The 17,259-nt window shown below is 55.9% G+C and overlaps 1 protein-coding gene across 7 annotated transcripts in view; it reads left to right on the plus strand.

Annotated features, from left to right (window-relative positions):
* Nucleotides 1–12,731, plus strand: part of CMKLR1 (chemerin chemokine-like receptor 1) — a 50,348-nt gene extending 37,617 nt beyond the window's left edge. For all 7 annotated transcript variants that reach the window (XM_046026036.1, XM_046026033.1, XM_046026034.1 and 4 more), the window contains 2 exons: nt 8,653–8,727; nt 9,271–12,731. In XM_046026036.1, the coding sequence (XP_045881992.1) occupies nt 9,274–10,368 (1,095 nt within the window). In that variant the 5' untranslated portion in view covers nt 8,653–8,727; nt 9,271–9,273 and the 3' untranslated portion in view covers nt 10,369–12,731. The remainder of the gene's footprint in view (nt 1–8,652; nt 8,728–9,270) is intronic.
* The last annotated feature ends 4,528 nt before the right edge of the window (nt 12,732–17,259 follow it).

Genomic DNA, 17,259 nt, shown 5'->3' on the forward strand with positions numbered 1-17,259 from the left:
GCAGACTTGGGGCGCCTGTTTAGCAGGGGCATGAGCAAAGACACAGAGGGGAAGCAGAATGCACACAGCTGCTGCCCAGATGCCTCTCAGCCCTGCTGTCCCCTGAGTCCTTGGGGACACAGGCCAGCGGGCAGCAGCTGGAGAAGGTGGGGCCTTGGACTCAGACCAACCCAATTCAAATCCCCACACTGCCGCTCACCAGATGTGTGTCTTTGGGCAAGCAAGACCACCCCCACCCGCTCTGGCCTCAGCTGTCCCCCTGAGAAAGCAGACTTGGTGACAGCCACCCTTGCGGTGTGAGGGGGAGGTCTGGTGGGGAAAGGCCCAGGTGGTGCAGCCCAGCCTCCAGGCCCGGGCCGGGGGTGGGAGTCGGGGGCGGGAGCCGGGGGACGGAGGACACAGCCTCCATGCATGCTCGCAGAATGGATGCACGAATGCGCCCCCATCTCCAAATGACGTTTCCTGCTGTGGGGTGCCTGGGTGGCTCAGTGGGTTAAGCCCCTGCTTTCGGCTCAGGTCCTGGTCTCAGGGTTCTGGGATGGAGTCCCACATTAGGCTCCCTGCTCAGCGGGGAGCCTGTTTCCCCCTCTCTGTCTGCCTACTTGTGATCTCTTTCTTTCTCTGTGTCAAAGAAATAAATAAAATCTTAAAAAAAAAAAAAAAAGACTTTTCCTGCCGTACCTGGGATGATGATACATTCCTGTTTGGGCCATTCACTAGAGGTAGGGTGGCCCGGCAGAAAAATCGTGGGGGAACCTGGAACCCTATCTTGCCCTGTCTATAAAATGCACACTGTGCACCCTGCCAGACTGACCTTGTGGGGGCTCTTGGGAAGTTCCACTGGCGCAAAGACCAGAGAATTCCAGAATGTTCTAGGGAGGCCAGGTGTTCAATGAGGACAGAGAGTGGGTTTGGCAGTGTGGCAGGCTGTTTGAAGGCCAGCATGACGCCTACCTGCCTGGAGCCACACACAATGCCTCATTTGACCTACTGAGTTACCTCTGTGACCTTGGGCACATTTCTCACCCTCTCTGGGCCTTGGTTTCTTCTTTGTAATAGTGCCTAGAAGAGTGACTAGAATGTAGTGAGGGCTACACGCATGTTTCTTTAATAAATATGAAGCCAATAACATCCTCCTGAGGTTTTTTCTCTCTGCGGCAGGAGGAACCAGATGTGGACTTGAGCCCCCATCTGTGTGGCCAGGGGCTGGGATTGCCAAGGGAGTATGAGGCCTTGGGTGCCGTGGAGCCAGCTTAAACTGGACCAGGGATTCCAGTGGCTCATCCAAGTTCATTCCCAGTCTTAGAGGAGGCTCCGGGGTTGGGGGGGACCCAAGGGCCCTGGCAGGACCAAGGCTGCCTGCCTGGCCCTTGGCTGGCCGAGCATGGCTTCATCGGGGATTCAGGGATGCAGGCGTGGGCTGGGCACTGCCCAAGCATGAACGCCAGCCAAGGATTTGGGCTGACTGTTTGCTCTGGGCTTTTCTGGACCTCAGGAGACCTGCATCCATCTCGTTCACGTCACCGGCCTCCGGAAGCCCCCGCACTTGACCTCTCTTCCTTCATGGTGCTCATTTCCTCTTAGCCTCATTTTCTATCCTTCTCCCTCCCGCCGCTGCTCCCACAGGGCCATTGTAATCCGTTCAGCGTGTATCTTTTTATTTGGTAGTGTTCTTGCAGAATGTTCGTTACTGTTTTGTGTGCTTTGCCGCATTTGCCTGTGTGTTTTCAATGCACTTAAGTGCTGTTATGGTTAGGTGGTTTTAAGATGCTCTGAATGCCACTGCTGTGTACACACTGGATAATCTGTTGCTTCCACCAGCTGCGTAGCATTCCGCGGTCCCGTCTCCCACAGTGGACATTCAGGGGCCTCCAGCTTCCACCACCTGTGTGCTGCCCACCACTCCCAGCACCCTGGAAACTTGATGGATTTCGTGCATGTGATCTCCCCATGGTTTCTTGCCTGGACAGCCAGCACCTTCGCTCTTTGTTGGGAGGATTGACCTCAGGGGCTGGGAGTGCCTGGAAATGCACACAGGCAGGGCAGAGGGATACAAATACTCAGCCTCCTGGACCGTGACCTCCATTGTTCCCGGAGCACAAGCAAGAGCCAAGGGCACCTTCTGCACCCTTGTCCAGCCTCCTCGCCTTCCTGATCCTATTTCTCCACTCCCTTACTGATTTTCCCTGGAACATTTCCTTGATAAATCACTTTTGCAGGGGTCGTCATTGGAGGTTTGCTTCTGGAGAGCTGAAGCTAAGGCATGCCCCTTCCAGCCCCCAAACACTACCTGTGAGCGCCCCCAGTGCTTGGTGCCTCCTGGGGCTGGAAGGTGCACAGGGGTTCTTGGGTACCCATGGTGTGGCATGAGAACCCGTGCCCCTACCCTGCCAGCCTGAGGGGTAAACTTGCCAGCTTTGCATTTGTATCACGGGCCGGTAGGCACTAAGTGTTATCTGGCTGTGTTCTCATTTGGATGTCTTTGAGCGTGAATTTGTCATAGGCCGACATTTGGAGGTTTCCTTCTGGTAAATTACCTGTTCATATCACTTGACCATTGTTCTGTTGGAATTGTTCCCTTTTTAGATTTGAAGGAAGGAGTTTTTGTACCTTGTAGATGGCAATCTCTTGATGGGTTTGGAGATAATAAATCTCTTGGGGGCAGGCAGCCCTGGAGGCAGGGCCTCTGTGTGTGGGGGTGTGTGTGTGTATGGGTGTGTGTGTGTAACCCACTGTAGGCAGGGGCCTCAGCCCCAGCATGGGTGAGGCCGTGGGGCATAGAGCTGGGGATAAGACCCTGCCCATGCACAGAGTGAGCCGTCTGGAGGAACCACAAATAGCAATGCTAGGTTGTAACACTAATGACAACACATAGGTGTTATAAATTGAGTTGTATCCCCCACCACCACCAAATTCCTATCTTGACATCCAAACCCCCAATACCTCAGAATGTGACTCTGTCTGGAGACAGGGCATCGGAAGAGGTGGTTAGGGTAAAATGAGCTCACGAGGGTGAGCCATAATCCCTCCTGACTGGGGGCCTTATAAGACGAGATCAGGACACAGACCCACACAGAGCGAAGACCATGTAGGGTGCAGGGAGGAGGTGGCTGTGTATGAACCAGGGAGAGGGACCCTTGGAGAAACCAATCCTGCCAACGCCTTGATCCTGGACCTAGAGCCCCCAGAACTGTAAGAAAATCAATGTCTGTGTTTTTTGAACTGCCCATGCTGTGGTCCTTCGTTACAGCCGCCCAAGGTGACTGCCCCAGGAGGCATGACGCTCCAGGTTTCCAAAGCCTCGGGGGAGAAGGACACCTCCCCCCTTGCAGGACTGTTACCAGTGACCACATTTCTAATGGGCTTGGCACCTGCCACACAGAAGTGTCCGGTCAATGATGACGTCACACGTGCCCCTTAAGCGCGTGTTTTGTGCCAGGCTCTGAGCTGGGGACTGGTGAAGAATGAGCATCTGTTGTCCGGCAGGCCTTTTGGAGGTGCTGGGGGGCAGTGGGTAGAACGTGGTCAGCATCCCAGGGAGAGGCCTGGGAGCTGCAGGGACCAATGGGGTCAGAAGTGGGTACCAGTAGGAAACTCTAACAGATGCTGATTCTGGATGGCCCCACCCCCACCCCACAAACACTGACATCAGTGGCCTTAGGCTCTACCCGTGTGTGTACAGTGCTTCACAGACCTTACTTTGCCTCCCTGTGCCTCCGCGTCCCCGTCTGTAAATGGGTACGCTCGTGTCCCGGCACCGGAGGGCAGTCGTGAGGGGTGAGTAATGCGTGCGTGAAGTGTGTGGTCCGCGGTCCAGCACATAGGAAATGATCCGTTAGTTACAGGGGTGAGCTTTTGTGCCCCAGGCAGCAGCCAAGCATCCCAAAACACACCCCCACCTTACTCAAGGCTTGCAGCAGCCTGGGGGTTGGTCCTCGGATCTGCCCCCACTGCACTGGGATCGCGGTGGAGCCCCTGAGAGGACTCGGCCCCTGTCCGAGCTGCTGTAGCAGAATGCCAGACTACGGGGCTGAAACCTCAAACCTTCTTGTTCACGGTTCTGGAGGCTGCGGGGGGCGGGGTGCAAAACCGCACCTGAACAAGTTGCTTCTCTCAGGGGTCTCTGTTGCAGGACCTGATAAGAACGCTTGCTCTGCTGCTTCTCGGGGCTGCTGGGAGGGCAAGCTGAGGCCATAAAGGGAAAGAAAGCCATCCTTTCCTTTGTACATTTCCCGTAGGTCTCCAGGAGGGGATGCCAGGGAGGAGAGGGCATGGAGGCAGGACACTGTCTTGGTGGCCTGGGGAGTCTGTCCCAGAGGCCTCAGAACTGCCCAGCTCCAGGCCCGGTTCCAAATGGGTGTAAAGTCAGGGTCACAGGCCGAATCTGGGAGCGAGCCAGAGCGGCCCGTTTGCTCCCTGGGCTCTCTGGGGAGCTGAGGGTGGAAAGGGGCCAGGCTGGCCACAGGCTCACCTGCCTGCCTGGGCTGTGATGAACGATGTGCCCTGGACCTCCACCAGATGTCCCAAGAACTGGGGAAGTGGCTTCCTTGATGGGCTAGAAAAAGGGGAGCAATGAGTAAGACGCTCTAGGGCACGAGGAGGTGTGGGAACAGACATGGAAAGAGGTGCTCCACCATCTGGAAAGCCAAGTGGCTAAAAGCAGGGCTCAACGTCCGCTCATCCTGGGTGTGAATGGGCCACTACTTTACTGGGTGACGGTAGTTCGCTTCCTCACCTGTACATGGGGGGGCGGGTGAGAGCAGCTCCGCTCCCCGGGCTTCCTGGGGACGCACGAGCCAATGCAGTGGAAGTATTTACACAGTGTGTGGGCTATTGTACGTGCCCAGTCAATTCTATTTTTATTTATTTATTTATTTGACAGACAGAGATCACAAGTAGGCAGAGAGACAGGCAGAGAGAGAGGAGGAAGCAAGCTCCCCGCTGAGCAGAGAGCCTGATGCGGGGCTCGATCCCAGGAGCCTGAGATCATGACCTGAGTCGAAGGCAGAGGCTTAACTGACTGAGCCACCCAGGCGCCCCGCCCAGTCAATTCTTAATCACCAGGAACTAAAACCAATCGAAAGTATCCATAGACAGAGACCTAAGAAGTAACCAAAACCAGTGCAGACGCCTGAGGAGCAGCAAGGCCAACGCGGTTGCTGCCTTTGACCTGCAAATGTGACTGTGAGCTTCCCTGTGGCCACATCAAACAGGGAAATGCGATGTTGTAACACCTGAATTACTAAGAATGAGGAAACAGCCCAGTTCCTCAGGGGAAGCACTGCTGCTCTTTACCCCGAATTCTCCTGGGCATTTCTCACCGAACAGGGGGCTTCCTAAAGGGTGCCCGAGAGAGGCAGTGGGTGGGCGTGGGTCCCGGACCAGGATACACACGGCATTGCAGGCGTGATTGTCACGTAGAGACACGTGTAGGTGCCGTGAAGGAAAGGCAAAGGGAAACCCAGCACGGTGGCTCAGGGAAGGCAGCTCCGTGAGAGGAGCAGGAATGTGAGGAAGGTCTGAGCTCTCGGGGTTCAAAGCGAAGGCTTAAAGAGCTCCCAGGGTGAGTGGCAGGACTGGGGACCGCTAATCCCTCAGGGAGGCAGGGGGAGCCCAAGACACTGCCCACTGGGGTCCTTGGAGGTCCGACTTCCCAGCTGTGTGGCCTTGGGCGAGTCGGTTCCCCTCTCTGAACCTCCATTTTTTTGCACTGTTTGTTTGTTTTGTACTGTTTGTTTGTACAAACAGTAACTGTTTGTTACTGTTAGAGTAACCCCTTCTGGGCTGTGGGGAGCATTGCACGGAGCCTGGCAGAGCAGTGTTGGGCATAGACGGAGCGTTCCGATCATTGTTGGCTGTGTGTGTATACAGAGAGGACGCGTCTGTAGTCACACACGCTTTTTCCAGGAGCTTCCTGAAGTCACACACGCTTTTTCCAGGAGCTTCCTGATTGTTAGTTGAAGGAGCACAAATAACGAGAACTTTATAGCTCTTTATCATTTACCGTAGGCCAAGGGTTCCCTGCCGCTTCACCTGACCTTCCCAGCAACACGAGGGAGGCACTCTTACCCCTAGTTGAGAGACAGGAGATTAGAACTTAGGAAACAAAGTCCTTGCCTGTGTCACCCTTGATCCGCCCTTAAACCCAGAAGTGGGGAGGTAAGCGGGCAGGACGTGAGGGTCCTATGGCCTTTCCAGCCCCTCCTCCCTTCCCAGGCAAAGTTCCTCTTAGGAGGGCCTGAAGAGTAGAATCCTGGGACCGGAACAGCATAGTGCTTGCCCTGTTCTAAGAGCTTCACACGTGACTTTCAAGCCTCACCGCCACCCCATGAGTTAGAGACTGTGGGGATCACACCCATTTTACAGATAAGACAACTGAGGCGCAGAGACGCTAACTGACTTGCCTGTGGTCACAGGAGGCTCATGTAGACCCAGGATTTAGGAGTTGGCAGCCTGGGTGGGCCGCAGAGTCTGTGTCCTTGACCCCGCTGCGCTACGGCCTGGGCTGGCGCAGAAACAGGCTCAGGGTGGGAGGGATGTGTGTTAGGACAGGCTGAGGGCAGGCGTGTGATGAACTACTCTCCCAGGGAGGGCTGAGGGGCTCAGGGGGAGAGCACAAGTCAACTGGGGACATTGACTCACTCGATTCCTAGTCAGCTGAGGGGGTGGACGGACAGACATGCCCAGAGGAGGTCAGTGTCCCCCGCGCCGCCTCAGCCTGCCCACTCCCATCCCTGCTTGCCGATGAAAAGACGTAGCCTCTGACCCGGAGCTGCTCCCAGCCCAGCTGGAGAGCCAGACATGACGTTATCTGTGTCCAGTGCCTGTCTGTAGACGCTTGGAAAGTGCTGGATCCCCACTCCTCTTCGCCTTCCTCTTGGGTTCAGATGCCCCCCCCACCTAATAGCCAAGGAGGGAGGCATGCTGGGGGCAGGGAGATAATCCCACCTGCTGCAAGAAGCATAGGACAGATGCGTAGGCTGGGGGACGCCCCCCTCCAGGCTTCTTCGGGCGTCTCGGCCTTGCTCCGGCCCCAGCACACATCTGTCCTGTGCCTTGTGACTGGTGTGAGGCCCTGTGGGAAGGGACCCAAGGAAGGCACTTCCGCATCCCTGGGGCCTACACAAACTGGCACAGGGAAGGAGGACATGGTCATTTCGTCCTCAAGGCTACTCTCGGTGACGGTCATCAGACCGTGATTTTGGGGGCAGCAGTAGTGACCCTGAGAGCCCTGGTCTTGAACACCAGTCACATTTTGCCCCAGTTACGGGGGTGGGACGCACTATAACCATCTCCTCTCTGCATTCCGGGGCCACAGGAAGACCCAGGGAACCCCTCACTGGGCATGTCTGGACTGTCCTCCCAGTCTGCGGAGTAAGTTGATACCCAAGTGCGGTGACACTTGAATGCTGAGTCCCTTGAGCCCACGATGCTCAAGGGGATTGTCCAAGTGGCTTTTATTTAATAAAAACGGAAGATGACTTTTCTGCCATAAAATACAACCTCGAGCCCATTAAGGACCAACAGTGCATTTCCGCGGTGGAAGGCTGAGTTATTTATAATGAAGCATCGATTGGCAGTCGAGCGAGCTGTGCATCTGGTTTGGAGCCCATGTGTCGGGATGGGGAGAGCTTGGGTGGTAGAAGGTGTTTGGGCGTCCGGCTATCAGCCCCACGTTCAAATCCCAGCCTGGGATTCAGCAGGTCCCCCCGGAGCCCTAACGGAATCACTAATATTTTTTGAGGGTTTATGATGTGCCAGCACCGAGCCGATGTGCCCTATTCCCGGTGCCTGAGATTTTTACATCCGTCCTGCGAAGGAGCACGTGTTCCCATTTCATGGATGAGGAAACAAAGGCTCCAAGAGAGGTCACATAGCCAAAGCCACATGGCTGGCAGGTGGTCGAGGTTGGGTTTGAACCATGCCCATGGGTGCACCTCCAAGACCTCCCAAGCTTGCCAGCTCCCCAGAATCTCAGGGTGTTCCTCCTTAGAGTGGGAAGTCCCCAGCAAAGTTTTTCTGGGAATTGGCCCATGTGCCACTTAAGTCGCAGGGCACATGGTAGGTGTTCGGTGAGTGGATCTGTGGCCATGTCCTCCCCAGACTGTGGCGACGCGGGTCTGTGTGTGATTCATGGCCCCCACGGAGCTCAGGGTACACCCGGAGGAAGGGTGGGCCTCAGTTTCCCCAGATCTGAAACAAGAGTCCCCATGCCTGCCTCTGAGAGGCCCTGGGAAGGGAATTAGTCCTTGGCATGTAGTGGGTGTTCAGGGCCATTTGTGTTCTGTCTTCCGGGTAACTGGAATGGTGTTTTCTGGGGCTGTCCTGGCAGCAGGCTTGTGTGGAGCCATCTGCGCACTCTCCCCTGTGCCTTCCCCTGCCCCCGCGCCCGACTCGGGCCCTCCTCCGTGGATGTGCTGAGTGGGGCGGGGGTGAGGGTTGGGGTGAAGGGTCTGGCGCTTCATCTGGTTTCGAGGGGCTCAGCCACTCCCTGGCCTCCACCCTTGGGCATCACTCAGCCTTTCTGACCCGCTGCTTCCTCCTCTGTGCTCCGGGAGCAGTGACGACAGAGGCTGTCTCTGGGTCTGAGTCCACCCAGGCCCCCACCCCAGACCTGGCTCCAACCCCTGCCTCTCTGTCCTTTTCCTGCAGGCGTTTCTAGCTGTGCCCAGGGACTGACTGGCTGAGGACCCCATCGGAGAGCCTTGGACACCCTAAAACTGAACGGTGAGGGGCTTTTGTGATTGCAACTAGTGTCTCCAAAGGCCACACCGGTGGGGAACCCGTGACAAGGGGGGAGCACTTGAGAATGCCAGCCAGCTGTCTCCTGGGTTTGGGAAATATGGGGGGACCCGAGCTCCCAGCACTGCAATCCCCTCCTACATTGCACTGAGCATCATCACCATTTTACCGTGAGTTGAGGAATCTGATGAATGATTGTCTCCCTCACTAGACTGTAAGCAAAGGGGAGGGTCCCAGAGAGGCAGCAAAACAGGGTTGTCAAGAGGCTCGACTCTGAAGCTGGGTATGGCTTCCGGCTCTGCCTCTTCTCCGCTGTATAACCTCAGGCAAGAGACTTAGGCACTCTCTACCTCAGCTTCCCTGTCTGTAAAATGGGGGTTGTAGTTAAGTAAGTACTTAAGCCATCAAGATACCAAACTGGCCTGGCCCAGAATCAGGCAGATCCCCGTCGGCCTTGCTGGTGTTAGCCAAGCCCTTGGAGCCAGTTGCCATCACGCTTCCCCTACTGACCCCTGTCTCCCCTCGCAGAGAATGGGGGACGAGGATTACAACACTTCCCTTGCCTACGATGACTACCCGGATGATTTTGACCCCATAATGGTCCTGGAGGAGTCTTCTCCCCTGGAAGGCACGACGGCCAGGATCTTCTTGGTGGTGGTCTACAGCATCATCTGCTTCCTCGGGATTCTGGGCAATGGGCTGGTGATCATCATTGCCACCTTCAAGATGAAGAAGACGGTGAACACCGTCTGGTTCCTCAACCTGGCCGTGGCGGACTTCCTGTTCAACGTCTTCCTCCCGATCCACATCGCCTACGCTGCCCTGGACTACCACTGGGTCTTCGGGACGGCCATGTGCAAGATCAGCAACTTCCTCCTCATCCACAACATGTACACCAGCGTCTTCCTGCTGACCGTCATCAGCTTCGACCGCTGCATCTCTGTGCTCCTCCCCGTGTGGTCCCAGAATCACCGCAGCGTGCGGCTGGCCTACGTGGCCTGCATGGTCATCTGGGTCCTGGCTTTCTTCCTGAGCTCTCCCTCCCTGTTCTTCCGGGACACGGCCCACGTGCACGGGAAGATAACCTGCTTTAACAACTTCAGCCAGTCGCCGGCCAGCTCTGCCCCGTGGCCCACTCACTCCCGCCCAGACCCTGTGGGCTTCGGCCGGCACACGGTGGTGACCGTCACCCGCTTCCTCTGTGGCTTCCTGGTCCCTGTTCTCGTCATCACGGCCTGCTACTTCACCATCGTCTGCAAGCTACGGCGCAACCGGCTGGCCAAGACCAAGAAGCCCTTCAAGATCATCGTGACCATCGTTACCACCTTCTTCCTCTGCTGGTGCCCCTACCACACCCTCCACCTGCTGGAGCTCCACCACGCTGCCGTGCCCGGCTCCGTCTTCAGCTTGGGTCTGCCCCTGGCCACCGCCATTGCCATTGCCAATAGCTGCATGAACCCCATCCTGTATGTCTTCATGGGCCAGGACTTCAAGAAGTTCAAGGTGGCCTGCTTCTCCCGCCTGGTCAATGCTCTGAGCGAGGACACGGGCCACTCCTCCTACCCCAGCCACAGGAGCTTTACCAAGATGTCGTCGATGAACGAGAGGGAGACCAGCATGCTTTGAGGCCCGTCTGGGAACCCCGATGGACAGACACTCCGGCCTTGGAGGCCGCGAACTCTGCCTTCTCGAGACCATGGTAGAAACCTCCCCAGGACACACCGACGCCCCCTGTAGTCTGCACGGGGCTGAGTGGCATTTTGAGCTGGGAGTCCAGGGCTTGGAACTCCTTTGTTCGAGTGGCCTGATGGACTGGGCGAGCCATGTCCTCTCAACCTTGGACTCTTTCCATGAGGATCTAGGGTCTGGGGGCGTCAGGGAGGGAGAAGAGCTCAGGCCCTCAAAGGAGGCCGACTAAAGACGCTCACCCTTGAACTTTCCAGGGTGATGGTGCTTTGCGGGGCCGTAGCTGTTTGAGAGACAGGATGGTGCCAGCCCCTTGCCCCAGGCCCTGCTTGCACCTTGCCTTTGTTTCCTCGGGGCTGGGTCATGGCGGGCAGCATCACCCGCAGCTTCCACCCCATCCTGGGGGCGGCCCTTCCTTCCCTGGTCCACCGACTCCGGCTGCCGGTGCTCAGAATAAAGCACGCCAGGGCGGAGGGCCAGGGAAGGAGGGCCTGTCCTCCTCCTCAGCTTCCTCCGAGCCTTGCCCAAGTCAGCTTCAGGAAGCAAGCTGGGGCGTCCTGCAGGTTGAAGAGTGGGTCCAAGGTCTCGGTCACGGAATTCAGCGGAGCCTGCAGCCTGGGCCCTTGTCCTGTGCAGCTGAGAGGCAGGCCATGGGGCCCGCCCAGGAGCAGCCCTGTTGCCATTTCTCAATGAGGCCTGACACCTTCCCGTGCTACAGTGTCATTATCCCACTTACAAGTGACAAAGCGGACGTCCCGTTTGGGGGTGGGGGTGGGGAGTAACTCACAGTGACACGCAGCTGGCCGGAAGCCAAGTTAAGAGGTGAAGCCAGCTCTGTCTGGCTCCGGGACCTCTGTTTTTTTAATGGTGGGTGTATCTATTGAGAATATTCTAGACTCTCATGATAGCCTACATTTACTTAGCACGCCCTATGCTAAACACTGTCCATGTGTTATCTCATTTATTCCCCCCTCCCTGCCCCGGCAGGCCTGAGTTAGGTACGGTTATTACTTATTACTTCCCTTTTACATATGATGGATAGCTGCAGCTCAGAGAGGTTAAGTAACTTGCCTAAGGGTGTCCAGTGGGTCTCTGCCAGAATCTGGATTCGAAAACAGGTCTTTCAGGCTCAAAGAAGGCTGCAGAATCAGGGTGTGGAGAGAGGCTTGGGTTTTGACCGTAAATATCAATTCCTTGGCAGATTCACATAAACCGCTTAATAGTGCATAACTCAGCCTTGCAAAGAGTTTTTCAAAATGACCCAACACGGCAAAGAAAGTACACTTGGCCTCCGGTCCCCTGACACTCACCCACATGTGCCCACCATGGTTCCCATTTGCTGCACCGCCGGCGACCTCCGGGGAAGGTGGGGTGGGCAGAGAGGCTGGGCCAGAGGCGGTGGCTGGTGGGCCCGAGGCCCTCCGGCCTCCGAGTGTCCACATTCTCTTGTCTTCCACGTGCCGCCGTTGTGAAGCCAATTCCCTGACAAGATGCGGTGAACACATGTAATCTCTACACAGCGCTGGGCAAGTTCCCGGGGCCATGGGCTGTTTGGAAATCACACCTCATCAAGAGAGAGACTGTTCCTTCCCTCCTTGGGTCATTGTGCTTACGAGGAGGCAGCTCGGAACTGACCCCAAGTCAGGGCGTCCAGTGGCTTCCAGAAATCTAAACTCAGGCCACCTGGGAGCAAAAACCGGGAGCTTGAAGTCGTGCCCAGTGCCCCTTGTCACCTCCCACCGCCGTGGTACAGGTGAAGGAGCTAAGGCACGAGAAAGCGTGGGATGTCCGGCCCTGGAGGGCCAGTCCTCAGCCACTCAGCCTCTGACCCCCAGGTGCTACTTGCTCGGGCCGGGGCCCTCGCTCCTCCTGCGCTCCATGCCGGCCAGGCGGGGCCGGGGAGCCAGGAAATCATTTTGTTGTTGGAGAAGCTGATGAGCAGGAGTAAAACTCAAACCAGCTGTTTCCTCCTTAGGGTCAGGCCTCTTTCTGGCTGCGCCACCAGGAGTTTCTCATTAAATACTGAAATGCAACCGCGACCTCTTCCTGCATCTTGTCCCTGCAGCTTCTTCAGAGTGTCTCCCAGGGCACATATACAAAGGTCCTGTGGTTCACAAAGAGTGTGCCCCTGCACTACTCCACAGGCGGCCAACGTGCTTTGTGCCTGAGAGGGCCTGCCCCGTTCGGGGCTGGGAACCTGACGATGGGGCACCCGTGCTGCTTCCTGGGTGGGGCGGGTGGGCGGAGGGCGGACGGGGAAGTGGGCGCAGGCACAAGAAGTGAAGGTGGGGTTTGACAGGAAGGGGGGAGGGACACACAGAGGAAATGCAAAAGGAAAAGCAAAGGGGTCTGGCATTCATTAAACAAGTCTTATGTGTCAGGCTCAGGATCCCATCAGACCCTCAAAAGGAGAAGAGGACCATCGGAGCCACAAGGGTGACGCAGAACGAGAGGTTCGGCTTGCGGACCCCACCTGCTCAGGGGGCGCTCCCAGCTTCTTTAGCCTATGGGAGGAAGGAGGGGGTCCAGGAAGCAGCAGGGGGACCAGAGGGAGGGGCTCAAGAGGGGACAGGGACCCAGATGGGGCACTGGCTGAGGAATGAGGAAGGAGTGGCTTAAGCCTGCCCCCAGAGTCAACTCCGGAGGGCTTAGGGGCCAGGCTGGGCAGGAGAGGACAGAGCCCAACAGTGAGTGCCAGAAGGGGCGTTCCCATTTTACAGATGAGGGAGCTGAGAGCTGTTCTTTGCCCCAAATGGAGCTGGTATTTGCTTGGATGGAAGTGATCCGTGATTCCCCAGCTCTTCCCTCTCCCGTTCCTCCCTAGCATGTGGTGCTATGGTGGAGATGGGTGCCCTGGGCCTGTGGTTGCCAAACCCTGGATTCGGAAAATTGCTGCTAGGGGTGGTATTCAGGACCAGGAGGATCCAGGATACAGGAGGGTGGGGGTTGCTTGCTTTTTCCCTTTGAGGACATAGTTGCTTTTGAATAAAGAAACGAGAGGTGAGAGCGGGGCTCCGTGCTGAACGTTCCTGCCCACCCCCAAACCCTCTTGCCTTCCTTCTCCGCCTCACAGAGCAGCAGGCGAGGCTCAGAGAAGTGCAGCACGCTGCCCAAAGTCACACAGCAGTGTTGTGAAATGGCAGCAGGAGGAAGCCAGAAATTTCCTACCATTCCCCAAATTTAGGACTTCAGAGAAACTGTTTTGAAAAGCATTCTCTCCACTTTATTTCAATTTCTTAGCAACCAAGGACAGTAGATTGTTAGTAATGACTCAAGATAACCCCACCCATCCACTCCAACATCTACCCACCCAGCCACCCATCCACTCGTCCATCCACCCACCCATCCATTTACACAACCCATTCATCTGTTCCATAAAAATCTGTTTTTTTTAAAGATTTTTATTTATTTATTTGATAGAGATCACAAGTAGATAGAGAGGCAGGCAGAGAGAGAGAGGGAAGCAGGCTCCCCGCGGAGCAGAGAGCCCGATGCGGGACTTGATCCCAGGACCCTGAGATCATGACCTGAGCCGAAGGCAGCGGCTTAACCCACTGAGCCACCCAGGCACCCCATAAAAATCTGTTTAATACCTTCTCTTTGCCAGGCCCTGTGGAGGCACCGGGAATGCGAGGGTGACCAGGGCATACACAGTCCCTGCCTCAGGAGCTCATTCGTTGGTCAGTGAGAGAGACAGCCAATAATTTTTTAAAAACCACACCCTTGATGGGAAACCACCACGCTAAGCACTACACATGTTGGAGAGAGATCTGACCCTGTCCAGAGGCGAGGGAAGCCTTGGGGAAGAGACGCTTGAGTTGAGATGTGTGGGAAGGGTAGGTGCTGATTCGGTGGCGGAGGGGGCGGGTGCTGGAGAAGGTGCTCCAGGTGGTGGGAACAGCGCGAGAGGGGAGAGTGATGGCAAGAGACAGAAGGGGGCGGGCGCTGCGGCAGAGGGAGGAGAATGAGCCCAGAGCAGGCAGGCTGGAGAGGAGGGCAGGGGAGGCCATGGGCAGGGCAGGACATGCTCAGATCTGCATCTTGCAATGTGCCGGGGGCTGCTCTGGGCGGGACAGGATGTGGAAGGACAGGAGGGGAAGCCGGGAGGCTGCCGCAGCCCCCAGCTGAGTGCGGTGGGCGCAGAGGTAGAGCTCAGGAGAAGGGGACTATTCTAGAGATACTTAAAATCTACCCAAGCTTTCTCAGGGGAGCGGTTAGCAGGAAGCCAACGCAGGGCCCATTTCAGCGGCACAGAGGCCTCTGTGCGTTCCTTTATTGATGGAAATTAATTGTAAATATTATTCAAATTTACCTCCCAATGCACAATTACATTTCTCAGGGGAGCCCTCTGAGCACATAATAAAGCCCTATAAATAATACATATATTAACCTAAGAGGAACGGAGGCACATTAATTCTGCACTTGCGGGTGGCGGCTGGGGGAGTTTATGCAGACAAGACACTAAGTGCTTGGACCGAGGATTTAACTTGGGAGGTCACCCGAGCTCTGTCCTGGGGAGCTTCTGGAAGTCTCCCCCCATCCCCAGAGGGGCAGCTAGCTGTTGCTCTAGAGGCCCAGTCAACGGCCAGGTGGTCATGGGTGGGGAAAGCACAGGTGTATAGGACCCTTACCTTGCTCCCGAAGCCCCAAGAAAGCATTTCCCATAGTCACAATAGTTGGTCCTATTAATTGAGCATGCGCAGGCTTTGGGTCTCCTCCAAGTGCTTTGGTTTCATTATCTCGCTGGATCCTTACAACAACCTTTGTGGCAGCAGCCATTCCTCTCCCCACTTTCCCATGAGGAAATGAAGGTTCAGAGAGGTGCAGTGTCCTGCCCAGCATCACACAGCTAGTACGTGATAGAGCTAGGGTTTCCAACTCAAGTGTTGAACCTGAGAGCAACTTGCGAACACAAACTGTCCTCTCACGAGACTCCTTCCTGGAGAGAGGAAGGCAAGCGTACTCTCTCTGTCCAGCGTCAGATTTTTAAGGAGGTGGGAATGGGGGTTGGGGGTGGATCTGACAGATGGCTTTTTCCTCTCGGAGGAAGGAAATGGTGTCTGGATGGACTCGTCATTTCCTCACAGCCCTAGGAATCTTAAAAACCACATCCCTTCCCACCCCCAGCCCTTATTTACAGATGGTGAAACTGAGGCTCTTTGCAGATCAGAGGGGAGCCTCCCACCTCCCTGACTCTTGGGACATGAGATGCATGTGGGAAAATGCCCACATGAGCCACTTTCCTGAGCACCACTGTTCTAGAGACCCAAGCATTCTCTGAGCCGCTAGTTTGTCGGTAAGGACTTCGGTGCTGAGCTGCCAAGAAGGACCCCTGCCCAGGATCCGGGGGGCGGGTGGGGGGGATGTCACTGGGGCATTTCCAGTGCAATCCTATAAAGGGAAAGCAGGAGACCTTGGAAACCTTGGTACAGGGCAGAGACAGTCTGTGTTTGGGGCGTAAACATTATCCCTCACGTTCGTCTCGCATATGGGTGACAATGCTCTCTCCCCGGATCTTAGTGCTAGTTACAGGGCTATCTTCGTCCATCCAACCTCATTTGTCTATACATACGTGATCACTGCACTTTCTGTAGTAAGTTAGACCTCAATGAAAGTATTTGGAAAAATAAATTTTAAAATAAAATCTAACATTTATGAACTATTCATGGGGCCCGCAGGAGTGACATGCCACTTCCTTTGGCACTCTGGACAGAATCAGATTCCAGAGAGCAAGTCAGAGGGAGTAGTCCCAGCAGGGTCCATCCAGGGAGGCAGCATCTCGGGAAGGACGGAGCCCTCCCAGGGGTCACCCCAGCCCTTTCCCCATAGCCTTGGATGGCTGTGACACAGGGTTGTGTGGGCTCGGGCTTAAATCCCAGCTCCACCATTGACGTGGGCTATGGTTATTAAGGCCCTATTTGGTCAAGTAGCTCAACATCTCCAAAGCTTCAATGTTCTCATCTGGAAAATGGGTTGCCACGAGGATTCAAGGAGTTGTCACAGGTACGCGCTTCACAGGTACCGGACTCACACACACCACCCACTTTCATCTGGAAGTACGTCAGCCTCCTCCCTGGGCTCTGCCCTTCCAGCCTTGCCCCCCCACAACCCACCCTCCACGAAGCAACCGGAGTGAGCTCCCATCAGGGAGCACAGCAATCCAAACCCCTTACAGGGGCTTACAAAGCCCTAGAGGATCGGCACTGCCTCTCCTTCTTCAGCTCATGCTGTTCCCCATCCAGGCGTCCCTCCCTCCCCAGACCACTGATGGCATAACCAGGTCCCCCTCCTCTTTCCGGTACCAGCCCCTCCCGAGCGAGGCCCTTCTGGACCCCTCCCTGCAGGTAAAGCAACCCCCATCCCTATTCACTGTCTGTCAGATCCCCTGTTTTCCATCCCTGACACTACTTCCTGCCATCTGGAAGAAGTTTGTCTATTTGTGTTTAGTCGCTTTCCGTCTGTCCCTCTGCTGGGTGGAGGGCTCCATCTGTGCGGCAGAGCCCTTGTCTGTCTGGGGCACCTCTGTGTCCCTGGCATCCAGAGCGGTCCTTAGCCCAGGAAATGCGCTCATGATCCTCGGTTGTACAAATGAAGAAATAACTATAAGCTGATGTTCCTTTGATCAAATCATCGCAGTCATTGAGTTTCAGGATGGTCGCTATTATAATACAATGTTTCCAAAGTGTTTTCACATTTGTTTCTATCTCGAAGAAACCTGTGGGAGGGGACTCTTGCCCATTTCACAGAAGGGATACTGAGCTCCCCTGCCCCCCCACCCCCAGCTGGGCTCACTTGGTTCAGAAGTGGAGAAGCCAGCTCGGAGTTCTTGTC

The sequence above is a fragment of the Meles meles genome, chromosome 12 (genome assembly GCF_922984935.1).
Source record: "Meles meles chromosome 12, mMelMel3.1 paternal haplotype, whole genome shotgun sequence".
Taxonomy (NCBI): domain Eukaryota; kingdom Metazoa; phylum Chordata; class Mammalia; order Carnivora; family Mustelidae; genus Meles; species Meles meles.